The sequence below is a fragment of the Hydra viridissima genome, unplaced genomic scaffold (assembly GCF_058129835.1).
Source record: "Hydra viridissima isolate aposymbiotic clone 2 unplaced genomic scaffold, HvirCarnegie_v1 scaffold_3, whole genome shotgun sequence".
NCBI classification, from domain to species: domain Eukaryota; kingdom Metazoa; phylum Cnidaria; class Hydrozoa; order Anthoathecata; family Hydridae; genus Hydra; species Hydra viridissima.
The window spans coordinates 20,881,260-20,903,592 of record NW_028324302.1 but is presented as its reverse complement, the minus strand read 5'-3'; the positions used below and the strand labels follow the sequence as shown (position 1 = coordinate 20,903,592).

The 22,333-nt window shown below is 35.9% G+C and overlaps 1 protein-coding gene across 2 annotated transcripts; it reads left to right on the top strand.

Annotated features, from left to right (window-relative positions):
• The first annotated feature begins 3,269 nt into the window (after positions 1-3,269).
• LOC149891405 (uncharacterized) lies at positions 3,270-9,318 on the top strand. Of its 2 annotated transcripts, none has more exons than XM_090082607.1 (5): positions 3,270-3,330; positions 5,306-8,125; positions 8,359-8,424; positions 8,684-8,740; positions 8,904-9,318. In XM_090082607.1, exons 2-5 carry the CDS (start codon positions 5,335-5,337, stop codon positions 9,149-9,151), a joined length of 3,162 nt encoding a protein of 1,053 aa, XP_089938733.1. In that variant the 5' UTR covers positions 3,270-3,330; positions 5,306-5,334; the 3' UTR covers positions 9,152-9,318. The 2 variants fall into 2 exon arrangements, with proteins under 2 accessions (XP_089938733.1, XP_089938735.1); XM_090082609.1 differs by having other exon boundaries at positions 3,294-4,094.
• The last annotated feature ends 13,015 nt before the right edge of the window (positions 9,319-22,333 follow it).

Below are 22,333 nucleotides of genomic sequence, written 5' to 3'. Positions count from 1 at the left end.
CAAAGGAGAAAGTTAGCTTTATTTGTCGTGCAGATTGTCCGCTTTGACGTAAAATGCGACAAATTTGCTGAACGCTCGGTTTGCGCCGCCCAAGAGTCATTCTGTTTCTGCGTTGCTAGCGTCTGTCGGCTAAATACAACTGTAGACTCCGCGCAAGCTTTTTCACCGCAAAAGTTGTACAGAGCCACACCGAAGGCTAAAATCGACTTTAAGGTCGAAGGTTAAAATCGACCCTAGAGCTTTGAAAACGACGTCACGAAATTTTCAAGTACATCATCGAAGAAAATTACGGCGGCCAGATGCGACTCTTAGTACTAACTCTTCTAATCTTAGTACGTTAAGCATTCCAGTCGAGAGATCAGACGTTTTTTCGTCACCTAAGAGACCGGCCGATCCGTTTGCGACGCTGCGGAAAGAAAGAAGATGGCAAACCACAGGTTTGTTACCGTAACAAACCTCCGTGAGTACCTCCATCTCGAATGGCTTTTGGGGAAACGTTCGTTTTAAACTCAAAGGGATGGTTGTTAAAGCTCACAAACGCCTGGTTAACGATTTTCTAACGGCAGAGACCGTGTTTACAATGGATGCAGGCCGTTTGCCCGAGCCCAAAGCGCAAGACCTTTCGGAGAACTCCTCTAGGTCGATGCAACGAAACTACTAGACGCGTGCACCTAGCGGCACGTTACAACCGAAGGACGACCCTCTTGGACACTAAACTCCTGCTTGATATCCTCGTCCCCAGGTTTCCAAACCGTAACCCCAACCCCCTCTAATCCTAACCCCCTTACCCTCTAACTCTCCCCCCTCAAAAAAACAAAAAACATAAAAAAGCAAACAAAACGAAAAAAAACTTGCTTCCCTCCTCCCTTTTAGCTCTAGGATGCAATACCTTTTTGCCGCCCTCCGCTAGAAGGGAGTAGGGAGTAACGAAAGCTTGACATGAAAGTAGCGTTTCGTATGAGATTTATTTGCCAAAATTTGAGCGTTTTTAAAAAAGCCAAGACTTCGTCAGAGGGGTTTCTTCTTTTCTCCTAAAGCTATCGATCGATTAAAAAGCTCAAAGCAAAGAAATTCAAAACAAAATACAAAAACGGGAAGTTTTAGTTTCTGCACCACAAGCCAAGCACTAGTTCAAACTGGAGATAATAAAAGGAAATCGAATGATCTCACTTCTCAAACCACTGAGCTGCCATTGGTCGGCAGTCTCTCGTTTGGAGACCATTGAGCTGCCATTGTTTGGCTGTTTAATCGTTGCGATTGGTCGGCAGTTTTATCGTTGGAGACCATTGAGAGATATAAAAGGAATTTTTTTTTTGAGCACAACATTAAACGTTAAATCGTTAGATGTTGTTATAAAGGCACCATTAGAATGCGATGTCCTCAAATACTTTCCTCGATATTTTAATAAGTAAACAAAAACAAAACTAAGTCTTGCAACTGGCGAAAACTTTCAATAAGCAAACAAAGCAACAACTTTCCTTTCGAGTTTTTTACATTTTAAACAAAAGACAAACAAAGAAAAAAAACAAACAAACAAAAACAAAAACAAAAACAAAAAAACAAAACAAAAACAAAACAGAAAAGGGAGAATGAGTGAGTCGACTGATTTCGCTCAACTGTCTTAAACGAGAAGTCATAAACGTTTGCTTGTGCCAGCAAGTTGCAAATTAAGTTGTAAATGAACTGCACCGCAAAAACTTAACCACAGTTTATTAAGCATATTAAGCCTTTGCTGACATGTTAAGACATTTTAGGCCTTTGCTATTATCATGAGGCTTTTGCTCCACGAGCCAAAAAAGTACGCTAAAGTTGACAAACTGCATCGCGGTCGAAAAGTGTAATTACGCCAACACTTTTATCCGTTTTAAGCACTTCGTTTTCGCTCGAACAACAATTAAAGCAGCTCGTTGAGCTTAACGACGTTCGTATTTTTTTTCGAAGCCAAAACTTCGGCTATAAGTAGAATGAAGAGGCACTTCGAAAAACAACAAAGCTGTTCGCAGTCGATAGCAACGAGCGACAACATCTCTGCGAGTCTGGCATCAAGGTAAACATTTTTTTTTACATTTTCATTTGTTAGTGCCACTTTGGTGTACATTATGTATTCAAAAATTTCTTGCTGACGCTAGATTTTTCGTTTTCAATGAACAACAGTTGCAACCTCTAGTCGTTTGCTAAAACAGCTTGCTAGGACAACCAAATCAATCATATGTTGTGAAAATTTCTTTTTGTTCAACTGACTAAGGAAGATCGAGCGAACGCTTTTTTTTTTATAACTTGTTTGTATCATATTGCTATTAAGAAAACAGCGTTGTGTATACTAAACGTGACATAATTGGCAATTATCCGTAACTAAAAATAAGATAGAAATTACAAACTTGATACCATATTTTAATTACTCTAACAAAACTAGACGTCATCGCGTGAGAAAATAAATGTTTATGACACATAACCCATTTTTTTGTTTTTTTTTTCTTCTCTTTTTTCCTTTTAATCTCTTTTCTTTCGTCCAAAAAGCGTTTTGATTTTTGCCTCGCCACAAGCGATGAAATCGATAAAAAAACCTGCTCGGACATTCTCAATTCTCAACAACAAAAGCAATCAAAGTTCTAGCTCTCGAGCACGTGCGCCAACAGGTTGATGAAACCGTTCAAATATGCTCGATCGCTAGAATTTAAAAAAAGAAACAAGCCAGAAACAAACCAAAATAAAAAAAACAAAAACAAAAATGGACATCTTTAGAACGCTTAAATTTTATAAAATATTTTCCTCTGCGTTTTTAACCAGCTAAACTGTCGTAAAGTTTTTTCGGTGCAGTTCATTTAAAAAACTTAGTTTTCAACTTTTAAACGTTTTAGACTTCTCGTTTAAGGCAGTCGAAAGAAATGAGTCGACTCACTCTCTCTCTCCCTTTTCGGTTTTGTTTTTGTTTATTTGTTTTTGTTTTTTCTTCGTTTGCCTTCGTTTGCCTTTGTTTGCTTTTCGAAAAGTTGTCGCCATGCGAGACTTAGTTTTTTTTTTTTTTTGCTCAAATTGAGCACAAGTGAGTTTCTAGTCTTGAAAGTGTGCAAAGTGTGGGCCAATCTGGTGGCTGGAGTGATGACACGTGAATGCTGGAAATTCCAGACTTTGAGCGGATCCAGCGTACATAGAAAGAAAATGTAGCATTCACGTGGGTCTCTCCTAAGCTTGCCATTGGTCGGTCTGCTGGCCTTAAGTACCCCCAACCCCCCCCCCCCCCTACCCCCCTAAACGTCACGCTTGCGCAGCTTTCTCGGTCTTTGGCGCCCAAAGAAAGCTTGAGGAAGGATAAAAAATGGCGAGGTTTCGGTACTCCGTTTTCTGTTTTTCTTATTTGTTTTTGCTTGTTTGCTTGTTTGTTTGTTTGTTAATTTATTTAATTTTTTTTTTTTTGTTTGTTTCGTTCGTTTGTTTGTTTGTTTGTTTCGTTTGCTTCGTTTGTTTCGTGATGTTTTGTTTTCCCTTCTTGATGTCACAAAACAGAAGCAAACAAGACTTTCGGTTATGTTCGGTTATATTCGGTTCAATAAAAGTTTGTTGGTTTCTGCACAACAGCAACAACAAAAGTCCCTCTGTCCCTCAAAAGCAGTTTCTCCTCTGTCTTAAAGAAGAGCCTCTTTGTAATCGATCTTGTCTGAATGCAGCTCTCCTTTTGCCTACAGGTTTTTATTCCAACCCTTTTGTTGTTGTTAGTGCCATTGACACTTGTGTCAGCCATGTTGTTGTTATTGTTATACTCTGTAAAAGCAGTTGTTGCTGTTGTACTTGTTTGTTGTTTCTAAGGACACTGTTATTGCTGCTGTTAGCGCTGTTAGTAATCACCCACTTGGCTTGTATTTTTGTTTTTTGTTTTTGTTTTTTTTTTTATTTATAAACACTCTCTGAGTAAGTGATGCTGTTGCTGTAGTCGTTGTTATAGTTGCAATGAGTGTTTGTTAATGTTCACCAACTTGGCATGTTTATAATCTATTTTATTTTATCAACACTCTCCGAGTCAGTGATGGTGTTGCTGTTGCTGTTGTTCTTATTCTTATTACAGCTGCAATGAGTGTTTGTTAATGTTCACCAACTTGGTTTGTTTATAAATTATTTTATTTTATCAACACTCTCTGAGTCAGTGATGCTGATGCTGTTGTTGTTATTATGCTTGCAATAAGTGTTGTTAATGTTCACCCACTTTGCTTGTTTTGTTTGTGCTTTTGTTTTTGTTTATCAACACCCTTTGAGTCACTGATGCTGTTGCTGTTGGTGTTATTATAGTTGCAAAGAGTGTTAATGTTCACCCACTTTGCTTGCTTTATTTGTTTGTTGTTGTTTTTTTTTATCAACACCCTGCGAGTTAGTGATGCTGTTGCTGCTTTTGTTATTTTACTTGTAGTTATAGTTGTTACTGTTCACCCACTTTGTTTGTTTATAATCTGTTTTATTTTATCAACACTCTCTGAGTCAGTGATGCTGATGCTGATGCTGTTGTTGTTATTATGCTTGCAGTGAGAGTTGTTACTGTTCACCCACTTTGCTTGTTTATTATCTATTTTATTTTGTCAACACTCTCTGAGTCAGTGATGCTGATGCTGTTGTTGTTATTATGCTTGCAATGAGAGTTGTTACTGTTCACCCAATTTGCTTGTTTTGTTTTTTTATTTGTTTTTTTTTTTGTTTGTTTGTTTTTGTTTTGCTTGTTTTTTTTTTATCAATACCCTCTGAGTCAGTGATGCTGTTGCTGTTGTTGTTGTTGTTGTTGTTGTTGTTGTTGTTGTTATACATGCAATGATTGTTGTTACGGTTCAGCCACATTGCTTGTTTTTTTAATCTGTTTTGTTTTGTCAACACTCTCTGAGTCAGTGATGCTGATGCTGTTGTTATTATGCTTGCAATGAGAGTTGTTACTGTTGTAGTTATGTCTGTCATTTGTCCTTGTTAGCAAGTTCTATTTGCCCTCTCTTGCCTTTTTTCAACACAGTTTCTTTCTTTGAGTCATATGGTTGCGAGATCCTCTCAAACTCCATCTCTTTATTTATTTGTTTCTTTTTTTTTTTTTTTTTTTCTCATTCTCCTTCTCATAATAGCAATCACTGCTGCCACCATGCATGTAATTCTAGTTGCTCTCATTCTTTTTCATTTGCTAGTGGAAACTTTGTTTCTTCTTGTTGCTCTCTTTTCTTTCTTTTTTCTCTTTTGCAGAGGATTCGAAAAAACACAGCTCTTCCCTGCAGTTGTAAACATTCCAGGACTGGATGCAGGCAGAAGAAAAACACTCTCACTAACTGTTTTCTTTTTTTAGCATAAACCGTTGCAAACAAACACCTGAACATGTCTTCTTCACAAGAAAACAACACTGTTGTTGCCCCTTCTCCGAACTCTAAAGCGAAAAAAAAGAAAAGAAAGCAGTCACAAGAACAGAGAGACTTAAAGCTCAAAAACAAAGTCAGGGCCGCATTAGTTGCAGCGTGTGGCTCCGTAAACAGGGTTGTACCTTTCTATGGTACCAAGAAGAGGTACGCTGTTAGCTGTCCGATGCCTTTGTGCAAACATTCGTCCACAAGCATTAAAAGACCCTTGACTAAAAAAGATCATTCTTGGACTTTGGATGAAGCTTCCATCTTTTACTCTGCAATGGTCAGGAAGTTTCAGCATGCTCGTCTCGAACGCAAGTCCGGCTGTCCAAAACCTTACCCCTGTTTGCAATGTTGGAAATATTACGACCGTCTGGACATACACTTGAAAGAGACTCATTTCTACGATTCCAAGGTGATCAAACAAAAGATTGCAGAGGCAAAGCGATACGACAACGAGAAGCTCTATGTCCCTCAATTTATTCGACCTGCCTTCTTTGGTATTAAGCCAGTAGCTGAACAAGCGTCTGCATCAGGCTCTGCATCCTCTGCTCCTGGGTCTTCCTCCTCTTTTTCTTCTCCGGTTCTTTCCTCTGATCCTCTTTTAAGCTTGCCCTCACCAGTTCCTGGTTCGTCCGAGGCTCCTTCTGCAAACCAATGCACCTCTGTAGAAAACAAAGAGCTGAAAACCGAATCTGTCCTAGACTCTGATTTTAATTCCTTAAAGCACTTGGTTTCCAACTCCTCCGTCTTGACAGAAGATAAGAGACTCTTGTTTCAGCTGGACAAAGATGCTTTTCACTTTTATTACCAGTCAGCAGATGAGCTCTTCAGAGATTTTGAAAAGTGGCTTGTGGTAGCCAACAACAACACTTTGTCACAAGCAAAGATCTACAAAAATGCAGGTGTTGAAATATTGACATGTTGTGACAGCACGCTGACGCTGCACCCGAACGCTCTCACCAATTCCAACGTTTTGGAGGATAGATACTTTTCCATGCACTTTAAAAACATTCAGCTCAATTCCAAGCTGAGTGAACTTGACCAAACAAAAGCCATGTCTTGTCACACGTTGTACAACCGCCTCGTCTACCTTTGTCTCCTGTTTCGTTTCAGTGAAGCCAGGAATGTCTATTTCGGACTTTCTCATGAGGCCATCCGACGATTGCGCTGCAAGGTGGAGGAGTTACAAAAAGTGCTGAGGCCCTTTCGTTCTTTGAGGAGGAGCCTTGTGAAAAGCAAAAAATGCATCAACATCATCAATGTCAGTTTGCTGACCGAATATGGCAAGTCTGCATACGTAAGAGAGTTAGTGGAATCGATTAGAAAGCCCTCTCTTATACCGACTAGAGACAATGCTGTGTCTCTACGAAACCATCTTCTGCTCTCTGTCACTGTAATTAACAGTTTAAGAAAATCTAACATTGCTCTTTTAAAAATTAGAGACTACATGGCTGCTGAGAAGAGTGAGTGTGGATATTGCATTGTGCAAGAGCGCTACAAAACAGCATACAAGTACGGAGCCAAAAACATTCTAGTGCCGAACGACTTGAAAGTGTTGATCGATATTTATTTGCTGAGATACAGAGACCTTCTTGTCAACGACTCTCACTACATGGCTGCAGACACCAAGACTGTTTTGGAGTTGAGCGACTGCTACAGGCTCCTTTTTCCATCGATGAGACCCAACAAAGACGAATGTGTGACACTCGTTGCAACTAGAGTGCCTGTTTACCAGATGTGTTCCTCTGCTATCTCCTCTTGCCTGACGTCCTGCTTCAGAAAAAGCCAAGTAAACATTCCCATGAAGCGTCTTACTCCCACTTGCATTCGCGGTTCGATAGCCACTTACTTTGCCAACAACAGCAAAGAAGATCGCGAGCGGTTTGCTACACTCTACATGAAGCACAGCAGACACACAATGGATAGCTTTTATGTGTCCCAGTGGAACGCTGCAGAGGAGTTGCGCTTTGCCCTGGGCATCGGACAGTCCTTCGGAGTCATAGAGTCTTTGACTGTTGAAAAGTCTGAGAGACCACCAAAGAAGGAGAAGGATGTGATGGACTGGCTCCAAACTAATGCAGAGGAGTACGGTTTTCATGAGGTTGAGGACATCTTTGAGGAAAATTTAGACTCCGGTTCTGACTCTGAAGAATGTGCTGCTACTTTCAGCTGTACCACAGTGGTTCCGTTTGCTCCAGCTGTAGAAAACAATGTTCCTTTAGAGGATAGCAACGACCATGCCGTAGATTTCTTGTGTGAACCTACCTCAACTCCTGTTTCGTCTGTTCCATCTGAACAAACAATCGCTGGTCCAGTTCTTGAACTATCCCCTGCTCTTGCACAACTAGTTCCTAATGAACGAGCTGTTTGTATGGATGTAGATCAGACTCTAGCTGTTCCTGTTGGCACAGCTTGTTCTCCTCTTGCATTAACATTATTTCCTGATGAACCGGATTTTATTGAACACCATGCAAAACTTTCTCCAGTTTACTTTAATGAGCAAGTGGTTGCCAAACCTGTTTCTGCTTCTCCTTCTCAGCAAATTGCTTTCTGCCCTTCAAAAGAGGTCTTTTCTGTTCCTCTGACTCCTAGCCTTGTTGCTTTTCAGCAAACATTGGCCAAACCCAGTTTGTTTCTTTCATCTGATCCAGTTTCAGCTGTTCCAGTCCAACAGGCTGGTACTGTTCTTGCAAAGCAGCTCTCACCTTATGCTGTTCAATCTGTTGGTAGCCTATTTAGCCAAAGTCTTGCCTCTACATCCAGAGGTAAATTCTTTTTGATTTTTGATTTTTGATTTTTATGCAAATCTCAACACGCTTTCAAAAAATGAAAATGCCCAAATCAACTCCTTGCCCTATTGTTATTGTTAAAGCTGTAAAAAAAACAAAACAAAACAAAAAAACAACACAGAAGTGTGTATGTATTTGTTGCAGGACTAATTCTGTGATTGCTTAAATGTTTATACAAGTGAATGATACTAAAACTGATTATGTTTTAGAAGTAAAAGATCCAAGAAGAAAAAAAATCAAGTTGGAAATGCCATCTTTCACTCAAGAACTCATCGGTAATGTAAAACCTAATTTATACAAAGATATATAAACACAAACCTCTTCTTGCACAATTTCAGATGGTTAACTGTTAACAAAAACTAGCCATCATTGCTAAGTGCACTTTTAGAAAGTTGTGTCTACCCGATTTCTAATGAAGAAGTTAGAAACATCACCGTTAGAAATCATGCACAGCTTGTTATCATCTCTAACACTTAGAAACTGTTGATGGTTTTTATGAATTAGAAAAATAAACATGGTTTTATTTTATTTCAGGATCAACTCAGCCAAGAACAAAGGAAAACAAAGCAGAAGTTAGCCAATGCCATTTAGGTAATCTTTCAAAAACCAGTTATTGCTATCAGTGCAAACAATAAGGTCAACAAAAAAAAAAATAAATAAATAAAAAAACAGAATAAATCTTGTCTTACTTCAGAACCAAATGAATATTTGATTTAATCACTTTGTGTTATGACTTGAGTTTGTAAAATTTTAGATGAAATAGTTGAAAAGCTGAATGCTTGCCCTGGCCACAACGAATGGTTCAACACCAGAAGTTTTCCACGATGTGCAGCTTTGGTGTTGGCATACATCTTGCAAGACGTGTTTACAGATGTACGAGCTCAAGTTGCTCGTACAAAGATTACCTTGGCATCTTGGCAAATCATAGCAGTGACAAGCTCATTCATGTCTTGCAAAAGTACTCCTACCAAAGCCATATTAAAGACAAAATTAAAAACATGAAGCTAAAAATTCAAAAAGAGGGTAGTTTAGAAAAGTTTGTTCAATATGGCAATATCGTGAGACCATTTATGTAGTTTAGATAAGTTTGTTCAGTTTGGCAATAAAGATGGGCCTTTTGTGTAGTTTGTTTTATCTATGCTTTTGCAAATATTTTTATCTGTTTCGCTAAAGACATAATAAACAAGAAGTTCTGTTAAACTGTTCTCACATTTCTTATTTAAAGATAGTTTAAACTTTTTTTTATCTTTAAAAAAAAAAAAAAGAAGTCGTTTTGTTATTCTGTGAAAACTTTTAATAGAGTTGCATTTAGAATTACTTCTGATGTTTTTAAGAGTTTGTTAAAAAGCAAAATAATATTTTTTAAACTGCATAAGTGAAATTTAAAAAAGGAAAACTGCTCCAACTATTTTTCGGAAAAAGAAATCAAAAAGTTCCTTATTTTAAAAGATCTAGACATCCATTTCTTCTTCAGCAAAGTAGCGAGGCTTTTTTATGAACTCTTACTCTCTATTGTTTCATATATTTACACAAAGGATTTTATTTAGTTCAATGTAAACATACATAGAAGTATATTATGTTTTTTTTTGTTTTTTTTGTTTTTATGCAGTCTAACTTTTGTTTCACTTCTATTTTATTTTACGTTTATCTTGTATTTTATCATGCCTTATTGGTTTTTGCGTTTTGTGATGTCAAGCTGCGTAAGCTAAACTTAAAAGAGGAAAACTACGCTAACTTTTCTTTGAAAAAATATTCAAGAAGTACCTTAAACGAAAGAGAAAGCACACGAATCTTGCCATCCAATTCTTCTTCTGCAAAGTAGCGAGGCTTTTTATGTACTTTTGCTCTCTAATTTATCTCTATTTACGCAAAGGGTTTTATTTCAATGTAAACACGTATAAAAGAATACTTTGTTAAAAATAATGTTAAAGGAGTTGCGTAAAATAAACGTCTGAATAAAGTTTCTTTACAAAAAAAACAACTAAGAAACAAGCGCGCCTAAGAAAAACCAGATCGCGATTCACTAAGTCAAAAAACGAAAGAAACAAAGTTTAAAAGGTCTTTCTAGACAACAAATTCTATTTTTGCCGATGCAGTTTTTGTATTTATGCAACCTAACTTTTGTTTGACTTCTATTTTATTTTACGTTTACCTTGTATTTTATCTTGCCTTTTTGTGTTTTGTGATGTCAAGCTACATAATCTAAACTTAAAAGAAGGAAACTAGGCTAACTTTTCTAGTAGAATATTATGTTGTTGGTTTTGTATGCAGCCTAACTTTAGTTTCATCTATATTTTATTTTGCGTTTATCTTATATTTTATCTTGTCTTTTTGAGTTTTGTATTTTGTGATGTCAAGCTACATAATTTAAACTTAAAAGAAGAAAACTAGGCTAACTTTTCTTTGAAAAATTGTTCAAAAACTACCTTTCACCGATAGAGATAGCTCACGAATTTAAAAAGTTGCATCTATTCATCTTCTTCTTCAGCAAAGTAAAGCTTTTTATGCACTTTTACTCTCTAACTTACCTATATTTGCGTAAAGGATTTTATTTAATTCAATTTAAACATAACAAGTAGAATATTATGTTGTTGGTTTTGTATGCAGCCTAACTTTAGTTTCATCTATATTTTATTTTGCGTTTATCTTATATTTTATCTTGTCTTTTTGAGTTTTGTATTTTGTGATGTCAAGCTACATAATTTAAACTTAAAAGAAGAAAACTAGGCTAACTTTTCTTTGAAAAATTGTTCAAAAACTACCTTTCACCGATAGAGATAGCTCACGAATTTAAAAAGTTGCATCTATTCATCTTCTTCTTCAGCAAAGTAAAGCTTTTTATGCACTTTTACTCTCTAACTTACCTATATTTGCGTAAAGGATTTTATTTAATTCAATTTAAACATAACAAGTAGAATATTATGTTGTTGGTTTTGTATGCAGCCTAACTTTAGTTTCATCTATATTTTATTTTGCGTTTATCTTATATTTTATCTTGTCTTTTTGAGTTTTATATTTTGTGATGTCAAGCTACATAAGCTAAACTTTAAAGAGGAAATTTACGCTAACCTGTCTTTGAAAAACTATTCAAAAACTACCTTTAACAAAGTAGCGAGGCTTTTTATGCGCTTTTTATGCACTTTTATTCTCTAACATACCTATATTTGCGCAAAGGATTCTATTTAACTCAATGTAAACATACATAGAAGAGTATTGTTACCCGTTTATTTTATGCAGTATAACTTTAGTTTCATCTATACTCTATATTGCGTTTACCTTATATTTTATCTTGCCTTTGTTAGTTTTGTGTTTTGTTATGTCAAGCTTCATAATCTAATCTTAAAAGGGGAAAACTGCGCTAACTTTTCTTTGAAAAAGTACTCAAAAAGGACCTAAATCGATATATTGGGTTGAGGAATAATTCATGAGCGTTTTTTTCAAATTTATTTTAAACAAAAAAACTACAACGATTTAATCAATAATATACTCTCCGTTGTTGTTTACGACTTCCTCCCATCGTTCAATAAGTTTTTCGATGCCTCGGCGATAGAAATCTCCCGGTCTTGACTCAAAGAATTCGTCCAACCAAGCCCTCAATTCCACGTCATTATTGAACGATACACCGCGCAAAGCGTTCGAAAGCGATCGAAACAGATGAAAATCTGACGGCGCCAAGTCTGGAGAGTATGAAGGATGAGGCAGCACTTCCCATTCGAGTTCTTGAATCGCGGCTTTGGTCATATTGGCGATGTGAGGACGGGCGTTGTCGTGTTGCAGAAGAACGCCATTTCGCCTATTTGGTCTTTTTTGCTGAATTGCTTCGTTGAGTCGGTGCAGTTGTTGAACGTAGAGCTCCGCATTGACTGTTTGGTTGCGCTCAAGCAGTTCGTAATGAATTATGCCTTCCCAATCCCACCATACACTCAACATGATCTTTCGAGGATGAAGGTCTTTTTTTGCTCGCGGAGTCGCTTGTTTTTTGGGGCTGAGCCATTCTTTTCGCTGCTTTATATTGACGTAAAGGCACCATTTTTCATTGCCAGTGACAATGCGGTAAAGAAAACGCTGTTTGTGACCATGTGTTGAGCGATGACGAGCGAGCAAACCGGCGGCGATTGTGGAACGTTAATTTTTGTTGTTTTCGCTCAAAGTGTGTGGCACCCAAGCGCCGAGTTTCTGAACCTTGCCCATTGAGTGAAGGTGGTTCACCACAGTTTTTTGATCACAATCCATCTGCTCCGCCAATTCCCTGGTCGTTTGGCGTGGATTTTCGTGAAGAAGTTGATTCAATCGCTCTTCGTCGAACTCAATTGATCGACCGGTGTGTGATCCGTCCTTGAGGTCAAAATTCCCATTTTTGAAGCGCGAAAACCAACGGCGGGCGGTACTTTCAGGCATTGCTCCTTCTCCACAGTTTTTTGATCACAATCCATCTGCTCCGCCAATTCCCTGGTCGTTTGGCGTGGATTTTCGTGAAGAAGTTGATTCAATCGCTCTTCGTCGAACTCAATTGATCGACCGGTGTGTGATCCGTCCTTGAGGTCAAAATTCCCATTTTTGAAGCGCGAAAACCAACGGCGGGCGGTACTTTCAGGCATTGCTCCTTCTCAGCACAAATCTCACGAGCAGCTTCGGCGGCCTTAACACCTCGATTAAATGCAAAAAGCAAATGGTGTCGAAAATGCTCAGTTTTGTCAACTTGACATTCAATTTTAATGATCTGAAAATACACAAAAATAAAAAAAACTAACAAATCAAAACACACTATCTTGTAGAGCAAAACATTCTCTTTCAAACAACATAAAACATTTTGCCAATGTATTTTATTTCTGCGTGCATTTTTAAATTTGAAAAAAACGCTCATGAATTATTCCTCAACCCAATAGATAGCTCACAATTTTAAAAAGTTGCATATAGTCATCTTCTTCTTCAGCAAAGTATCGAGGCTTTTTATGGTTTTTTACTCTAACTTTCCTATATTTGCGCAAAGGACTTTACTTAATACAACTTAAACATGCCTAGTAGATTATTATGTTGTTGGTTTTTTATGCAGTCTAAACTTTGTTTCATCTATATTTTACGATTAACTTATATTTTATCTTGCCTTTTTGAGCTTTGTGTTTTGTGATGTCAAGCTACATAGTCTAAACATAAAAGAGGAAAACTACGCTAATCTTGCTTTGAAAAACTATTCAAAAACTACCTTTAACAAAGTAGCGAGGCTTTTCATGCACTTTTACTCTCTAACATACCTACATTTGCGCAAAGGATTTTATTTAATTCAATTTAAACATGCCTAGTAGATTATTATGTTGTTGGTTTTTTATGCAGCCTAACTTTAGTTTCATCTTTATTATGTTTTAGGTTTATCATATATTTTATCTTTTCTTTTTGAGTTTTGAGTTTTGTGATGCCAAGCAACTTAAGCTAAACTTAAAAGTGGAATGCTACGCTAACCTTTCTTTGAAAATCTATTCATAAACTACCCTTGACAAAAGCTAGATTTAAAAGTGGAAAACTACACTATTTTTACTTTGAAAAAACTTTCGAAAACTACCTTAATCGATAGAGATAGCACACGATTTTAAAAAATTGCATATAGTCATCCACTTCTTCTGCAGCAAAGTAGCGAGGCTCTTTATGCACTTTTTCTCACTAGTTTGCTTATATTTACGCAAAGGAATTCATTTAATTCAATACAAACATATATAGAAGATTATTATGCTACGATTTTTTTTTTCTTTTATGCAGCCTAACATTTATTTCACCTACATTTTATTTTACGATTAACTTTTATATTACCTTTCCTTTTAGTGTTTTGTGTTTTGTGATGTCAAGCTACTTAAGCTAAACTTTAAAGAGGAAAACTACGCTAAGCTTTCTTTGAAAAACTATTCGAAAACTACCTTAAACAAAGTAGAGAGGCTTTTTATGCACTTTTACTCTCTAACATACCTACATTTGCGCATAGGGTTTTATTAGATTCTAGTAGATTATTACGTTGTTGTTTTTTTTATGCAGTCTAACTTTAGCTTCATCTATATTTTATTTTACGTTTATCTTATATTTTATTTTGTCTTTTTGAGTTTTGTGTTTTGTGATGTCAAGCTACATAAGCTAAACTTAAAAGAGGAAAGCTACGCTAACCTTTCTTTGAAAAGCTGTTCAAAAACTACCTTAGACATAATCTAGATTTAAAAGAGGAAGACTACGCTATTTTTGCTTTGAAAAAACTTTCGAAAACTACCTTAATCGATAGAGATAGCACAGGATTTTAAAAAGTTGTATCTAGTCATCCACTTCTTTCACAGCAAAGTAGCGAGGCTTTCTATGCACTTTTACTCTCTAACATACCTATTTTTGCGCAAAGGATTTTATTTAATTCAATTTAAACATGCCTAGTAGATTATTATGTTGTTGGTTTTTTATGCAGCCTAACTTTAGCTACATCTATTTTTCATTTTACGTTTGTCTTATATTTTATTTTATCTTTTTGTGTTCTGTGATGTCAAGCTACATAAGCTAAACTTTAAAGAGGAAAACTACGCTAACCTTTCTTTGAAAAACTATTCAAAAACTACCTTAAACAAAGTAGCGAGGCTTTTTATGCGCTTTTACTCTCTAACATACCTATTTTTGCGAAAAGGATTTTATTTAATTCAATTTAAACATGCCTAGTAGATTATTATGTTGTTGGTTTTTTATGCAGCCTAACTTTAGCTACATCTATTTTTCATTTTACGTTTGTCTTATATTTTATTTTATCATTTTGCGTTCTGTGATGTCAAGCTACATAAGCTAATGTTAAAAGAGGAAAGCTGCGCTAACCTTTCTTTGAAAAACTATTCGAAATCTATTTTTGAGATAATCTAGATTTAAAAGAGGAACACTACGCTAATTTTGCTTTGAAAAAACTCTCGAAAACTACCTTATTCAATAGAGATAGCACACAAATTTAAAAAATTGTATCTACTCATCCACTTCTTCTTTTTATGGATTTTTACTCTCTTATTTACCCAAATTTGCGCAAAGGAATTTACTTAATTCAACTTAAACATGTCTAGTAGATTATTAAGTTGTTTGTTTTTTATGCAGCCTAACTTTAGTTTCATTTATATTTTATTTTACGTTTATCTGATATTTTATCTTGTCTTTTTGTGTGTTGTTTTGTCAAGCTACATAAGCTAAACTTAAAAGTGGAAAAGTACGCTAACCTTTCTTTGAAAATCTATTCAAAAACTGCCTTAGACATAAGCTAGATTTAAAAGAGGAAGACTACGCTATTTATGCTTTTAAAAAACTTTCGAAAAATACCTTAATCCATTGAGATAGTGCACGAATTTACAAAGTTGTATCTAGTCATCCACTTCTTCTATAGCAAAGTAGCGAGGCTTTTTATGCACTTTTGCGTTCTAATTTATCTCTGTTTACGCATATGGTTTTTGTTTATTTCTATGTAATGATATACAAAAGAGTATTTTGTTAAAGATTATGCTGCAGGAGCTGCGTAAAAAAACTCTGGCGACCTTTCCTTAAGAAAAAAGCAACTGAAAGACATGTGCGCCTTAGAAAATTCAAATCGCGATTCACCAAATTAAAAGACGAAAAGAACGAACTTTAAAAGCTCTCACAAGACATTTGTGTTTATGATAGGCAATGCAGTTTTTGATTTTATGCAGCCTAACATTTGTTTCATCTATATCTTATTTTACGTTTATCTTATACTTTATCTTGCCTTTTTGAGTTTAGTATTTTGTGATGTCATGCTAAATAAACTATACTTTGCTAATTTTTATTTGAAAAAATATTCAAAAACTACCTGAATTATAAGCTAGATCTAAAGGAGGAAAACTACGCTAACTTTTCTTTAAAAAAAATATTTAAAAACTACCTTAAACATAAGCTATATCCAAAAGAGGAAAACTACGCTAACTTTTCTTTGAAAAAATACTCAAAAACTACCTTAAACATAAGCTAGATTTAAAAGAGGAAAACTACGCTAACTTTTCTTTGAAAAAATACTCAAAAACTACCTTAAGCATAAGCTAGATCTAAAAGAGGAAAACTACGCTAACTTTTCTTTGAAAAAATACTCAAAAACTACCTTAAACATAAGCTAGATCTAAAAGAGGAAAACTACGCTAACTTTTCTTTGAAAAAATATTCGAAAACTACCTTTAAACATGATTTAGATTTAATAGATGAAAACTACGCTAACATTTCTTTGAAAAAACATTCAAAAACTACCTTTAAACATGATTTAAATTTAAAAACGGAAAACTACGCTTACATTTCTTTGAAAAAATATTCAAAAAGTACCTTAATCGAAAGAGATAGCACACGAAATTAAAAAGTTGCATCTAGTCATCCGTTTCTTCTTCATCAAAGTAGCGAGGCGTTTATGCACTTTTTATTCTCTAATTTATCTCTATTTACGCAAATGGCTTTTGTTTATTTCAATGTAAAACTTTTCAAAAGAGTATTTTGTTAAAGATTATGCTGCAGGAGCTGTGTAAGAAAACTCTGGTGACCTTTCCTTAAGAAAAAGCAACTAAAGTAGATGTGCGCCTAAAAAAATCCAAATTGCGATTCACTAAATTAAAAAACATATACAACAAACTTTAAAAGTGAAACTATTCTTACAAGCGTATTTGGTAAAGATGAAATGTTCTTATGACATTTTAACGTTACGAAAAGGATTTTCTTCTGTTCAAATATTTATTACAATTTAAAGTGTTAAATAATGTTACAGAAACGACCTAAAACGCCTGTTGTATTAGTTTAAACGAACAAAATAGATAAAAAAAAAAGAAAAACTATCATTAAAAAAAAAAAAGAAAAAAAGAAAAGAAATAGAAGTTGAGGAAAAATAAAAATAAGAACTTCTAACAAAGAGCTCTTCTTTTTATTTTTCAGATTTTAGATGCTTAATTCCTTGAATGAAAAGTTCAACTGATGACCCACTACTAAGGTTGTTCCTAGCCTTCCGTTCTCAAACTAGGCCATTCTGAGAGGCTGTTTGATTAAGTACCGTTGATAGTAGTATCGCACGTAAGAGACTTCTAAAACTCTGATTATTAATTCCTTGAATGAAGAGATGACTTCATACTCACTAACGAGGTTGTTCTTAGCCATCCGTTCTCAAACTATGCAAAACAGTGAAGTTGTTTGATTAAGTATCACAGTTTGCTGATTTGCACATGCACCATTGCCGAAACTGTGATGCTTGGTTCCTTGATTGGATTGAAGAAGCTCATCACCATGCTTTTTACAAGCTGTCCGTTGTTATGTTTTGCAATTCAGTGGTTCTGTTTTGCAATTCATTTTCTGTTTGTTTAAGTATCATCGATGGTGGTGTCGTGCATGCAAACTTTCCGAAACTCTGATGCTTGTTTTTCTTGAATGGAGAGATGAGCTTATACTTTAGGTGACTTTTAAAACTGCAGTAATTAGTGCCTCGAATGGAAAAACGAACTCATTCTTTACAGACCAAGGTTGTTCCTGGCCATCCGTTAACATACTAGGCAACAGTACAGCGAAGCTGTTTGTTTTACAAGCTTTTGTCGTTTCGAGAAATCACTACATTAAGCATTCGATGGTGATACACGACTGATGGCCAGGTTCTGATTTTCGAATGAAAAGAAGAGTCGCATCCGACCACCGGTCGGCTTTCGACGCAAAACAGCTGTACACACTCGTCCAACGTCCAGTGACTAACTGTTGCAACGAGAAAGTTAGCTTTATTTGTCGTGCAGATTGTCCGCTTTGACGTAAAATGCTAGAAATTTGCTGAACGCTCGGTTTGCGCCGCCCAAGAGTCATTCTGTTTCTGCGTTGCCAGCGTCTGTCGGCTAAATACAACTGTAGACTCCGCGCAAGCTTTTTCACCGCAAAAGTTGTACAGAGCCACACCGAAGGCTAAAATCGACTTTAAGGTCGAAGGTTAAAATCGACCCTAGAGCTTTGAAAACGACGTCAAGAAATTTTCAAGACATCATCGAAGAAAATTACGGCGGCCAGATGCAACTCTTAGTACTAACTCTACTAATCTTAGTACGTTAAGCATTCCAGTCGAGAGATCAGACGTTTTTTCGTCACCTAAGAGACCGGCCGATGCGTTTGCGACGCTGCGGAAAGAAAGAAGATGGCAAACCACAGAATTGTTGCCGTAACAAACCTCCGTGAGTACCTCCATCTCGAGTGGCTTTTGAAGAAACGTTCGTTTTAAACTCAAAGGGATGGTTGTTAAAGCTCACAAACGCCTGGTTAACGATTTTCTAACGGCAGACACCGTGTTTACAATGGATACAGACCGATTAACTGAGCCCAAAGCGCAAGATCTATCAGAAAACTCCTCTAGGTCGATGCAACGAAACTACTAGACGCGTGCACCTAGCGGCACGTTACAACCGAAGGACGACCCTCGTGGACACTAAACTCCTGCTTGATATCCTCGTCCCCAGGTTTCCAAACCGTAACCCCAACCCCCTCTAATCCTAACCCCTTTACCCTCTAACTCTCCCCCCTCAAAAAAACAAAAAACATAAAAAAGCAAACAAAACGAAAAAAAACTTGCTTCCCTCCTCCCTTTTAGCTCTAGGATGCAATACCTTTTTGCCGCCCTCCGCTAGAAGGGAGTAGGGAGTAACGAAAGCTTGACATCAAAGTAGCGTTTCGTATAAGATTTGTTTGCCAAAATTTGAGCGTTTTTAAAAAAGCCAAGACTTCGTCAGAGGGGTTTCTTCTTTTCTCCTAAAGCTATCGATCGATTAAAAAGCTCAAAGCAAAGAAATTCAAAACAAAATACAAAAACGGGAAGTTTAAGTTTCTGCACCACAAGCCAAGCACTAGTTCAAACTGGAGATAATAAAAGGAAATCGAATGATCTCACTTCTCAAACCACTGAGCTGCCATTGGTCGGCAGTCTCTTGTTTGGAGACCATTGAGCTGCCATTGGTTGGCTGTTTAATCGTTGCGATTGGTCGGCAGTTTTATCATTGGAGACCATTGAGAGATTTAAAAGGAATTTTTTTTTTGAGCACAACATTAAACGTTAAATCGTTAGATGTTGTTATAAAGGCACCATTAGAATGCGATGTCCTCAAATATTTTTCTCGATATTTTAATAAGTAAACAAAAACAAAACTAAGTCTTGCAACTGGCGAAAACTTTCAATAAGCAAACAAAGCAACAACTTTCCTTCCGAGTTTTTTACATTTTAAACAAAAGACAAACAAAGAAAAAAAAACAAACTAAAACAAAAACAAAAACAAAAAAACAAAACAAAAACAAAACAGAAAAGGGAGAATACCAGAATAGAATATATATAAACGAGAAGTCATAAACGTTTGCTTGTGCCAGCAAGTTGCAAATTAAGTTGACAAACTGCATCGCGGTCGAAAAGTGTAATTACGCCAACACTTTTATCCGTTTTAAGCACTTCGTTTTCGCACGAACAACAATTAAAGCAGCTCGTTGAGCTTAACGACGTTCGTATTTTTTTTCGAAGCCAAAACTTCGGCTATAAGTAGAATGAAGAGGCACTTCGAAAAACAACAAAGCTGTTCGCAGTCGATAGCAACGAGCGACAACATCTCTGCGAGTCTGGCATCAAGGTAAACATTTTTTTTTACATTTTCATTTGTTAGTGCCACTTTGGTGTACATTATGTATTCAAAAATTTCTTGCTGACGCTAGATTTTTCGTTTTCAATGAACAACAGTTGCAACCTCTAGTCGTTTGCTAAAACAGCTTGCTAGGACAACCAAATCAATCATATGTTGTGAAAATTTCTTTTTGTTCAACTGACTAAGGAAGATCGAGCGAACGCTTTTTTTTTTATAACTTGTTTGTATCATATTGCTATTAAGAAAACAGCGTTGTGTATACTAAACGTGACATAATTGGCAATTATCCGTAACTAAAAATAAGATAGAAATTACAAACTTGATACCATATTTTAATTACTCTAACAAAACTAGACGTCATCGCGTGAGAAAATAAATGTTTATGACACATAACCCATTTTTTTGTTTTTTTTTTCTTCTCTTTTTTCCTTTTAATCTCTTTTCTTTCGTCCAAAAAGCGTTTTGATTTTTGCCTCGCCACAAGCGATGAAATCGATAAAAAAACCTGCTCGGACATTCTCAATTCTCAACAACAAAAGCAATCAAAGTTCTAGCTCTCGAGCACGTGCGCCAACAGGTTGATGAAACCGTTCAAATATGCTCGATCGCTAGAATTTAAAAAAAGAAACAAGCCAGAAACAAACCAAAATAAAAAAAACAAAAACAAAAATGGACATCTTTAGAACGCTTAAATTTTATAAAATATTTTCCTCTGCGTTTTTAACCAGCTAAACTGTCGTAAAGTTTTTTCGGTGCAGTTCATTTAAAAAACTTAGTTTTCAACTTTTAAACGTTTTAGACTTCTCGTTTCAGGCAGTCGAAAGAAATGAGTCGACTCACTCTCTCTCTCCCTTTTCGGTTTTGTTTTTGTTTATTTGTTTTTGTTTTTTCTTCGTTTGCCTTCGTTTGCCTTTGTTTGCTTTTCGAAAAGTTGTCGCCATGCGAGACTTAGTTTTTTTTTTTTTTTGCTCAAATTGAGCACAAGTGAGTTTCTAGTCTTGAAAGTGTGCAAAGTGTGGGCCAATCTGGTGGCTGGAGTGATGACACGTGAATGCTGGAAATTCCAGACTTTGAGCGGATTCAGCGTACATAGAAAGAAAATGTAACATTCACGTGGGTCTCTCCTAAGCTTGCCATTGGTCGGTCTGCTGGCCTTAAGTACCCCCCCCCCCCTCAACGTCACGTTTGCTCAACTTTCTCGGTCGTTGGCGCCCAAAGAAAGCTCGAGGAAGGATAAAAATGGCGAGGTTTCGGTACTGCGTTTTCTGTTTTTCCTATTTGTTTTTGTTTGTTTGTTTGTTTCGTTTGTTTATTTATTTAATCGTTTTTTTGTTTGTTTCGTTCGTTTGTTTGTTTGTTTGTTTCGTTTGCTTCGTTTGTTTCGTGATGTTTTGTTTTCCCTTCTTGATGGCACAAAACAGAAGCAAACAAGACTTTCGGTTATGTTCGGTTATATTCGGTTCAATAAAAGTTTGTTGGTTTCTGTACAACAACAACAACAAAAATCCCTCTGTCCCTCAAAATCAGTTTCTCCTCTGTCCAAAAGAAGAGCCTCTTTGTAATCGATCTTGTCTGAATGCAGCTCTCCTTTTGCCTATAGGTTTTTATTCCAACCCTTTTGTTGTTGTTAGTGCCATGTTGTTGTTATTGTTATACTCTGTAAAAGCAGTTGTTGCTGTTGTACTTGTTTGTTGTTTCTAAAGACACTGTTGTTGCTGCTGTTAGCGCTGTTAGTAATCACCCACTTGGCTTGTATTTTTGTTTTTTGTTTTTTGTTTTATTTATAAACACTCTCTGAGTAAGTTTTTATGCTTGCAATGAGTGTTTGTTAATGTTCACCCACTTTGCTTGTTTATAATCTATTTTATTTTATCAACACTCTCTGAGTCAGTGATGGTGTTGCTGTTGCTGTTGTCGTTATTATGCTTGCAATGGGAGTTGTTACTGTTCACCCACTTTGCTTGTTTTGTTTTTATTTCTTTATTTTATCAACACCCTTTGAGCCAGTGATGCTGTTTCTGTTGTTTTTGTTATAGCTGCAATGAGTGTTGTTAATGTTCACCCACTTTGCTTGTTTTGTTTTTATTTATTTTTTTATTTTACCAACACCCTTTGCTCGTGTAGAAAACTAGTTATTTGTTTTTATAGGTTTTTGATATGAAAAAGTTAAATTTTCCTCACTTAGAAATTTTCTTTTACCAAACGAAAATTATTTAATTGTACTTTGAATGTACATTTTTAAAGTTTTTTATTCATTTGACTAACTTAATCCACAAAAAATTCTCATGAAATTCACACGCTTTTAGGTAAATTTACAGGTGTCTTGCAACTTACATAGAAGGGGTTGCTTGTCACAAAATATATGGGGCTGGTTGTCACAATTTCCTCGACTCCGTATGTTGCAAACTAAACGCCGCTTTTAGATATTCCATGTTTACTTGTCAGTATTATTGAGGAATATTTTAATGTTTAAGATATTATTTAAAAATCTAAAGTCAAAGTGTTATTATTGTTTAACTAAAAATCCATCATCTAAAAAATTTTTATTTCAATGTAT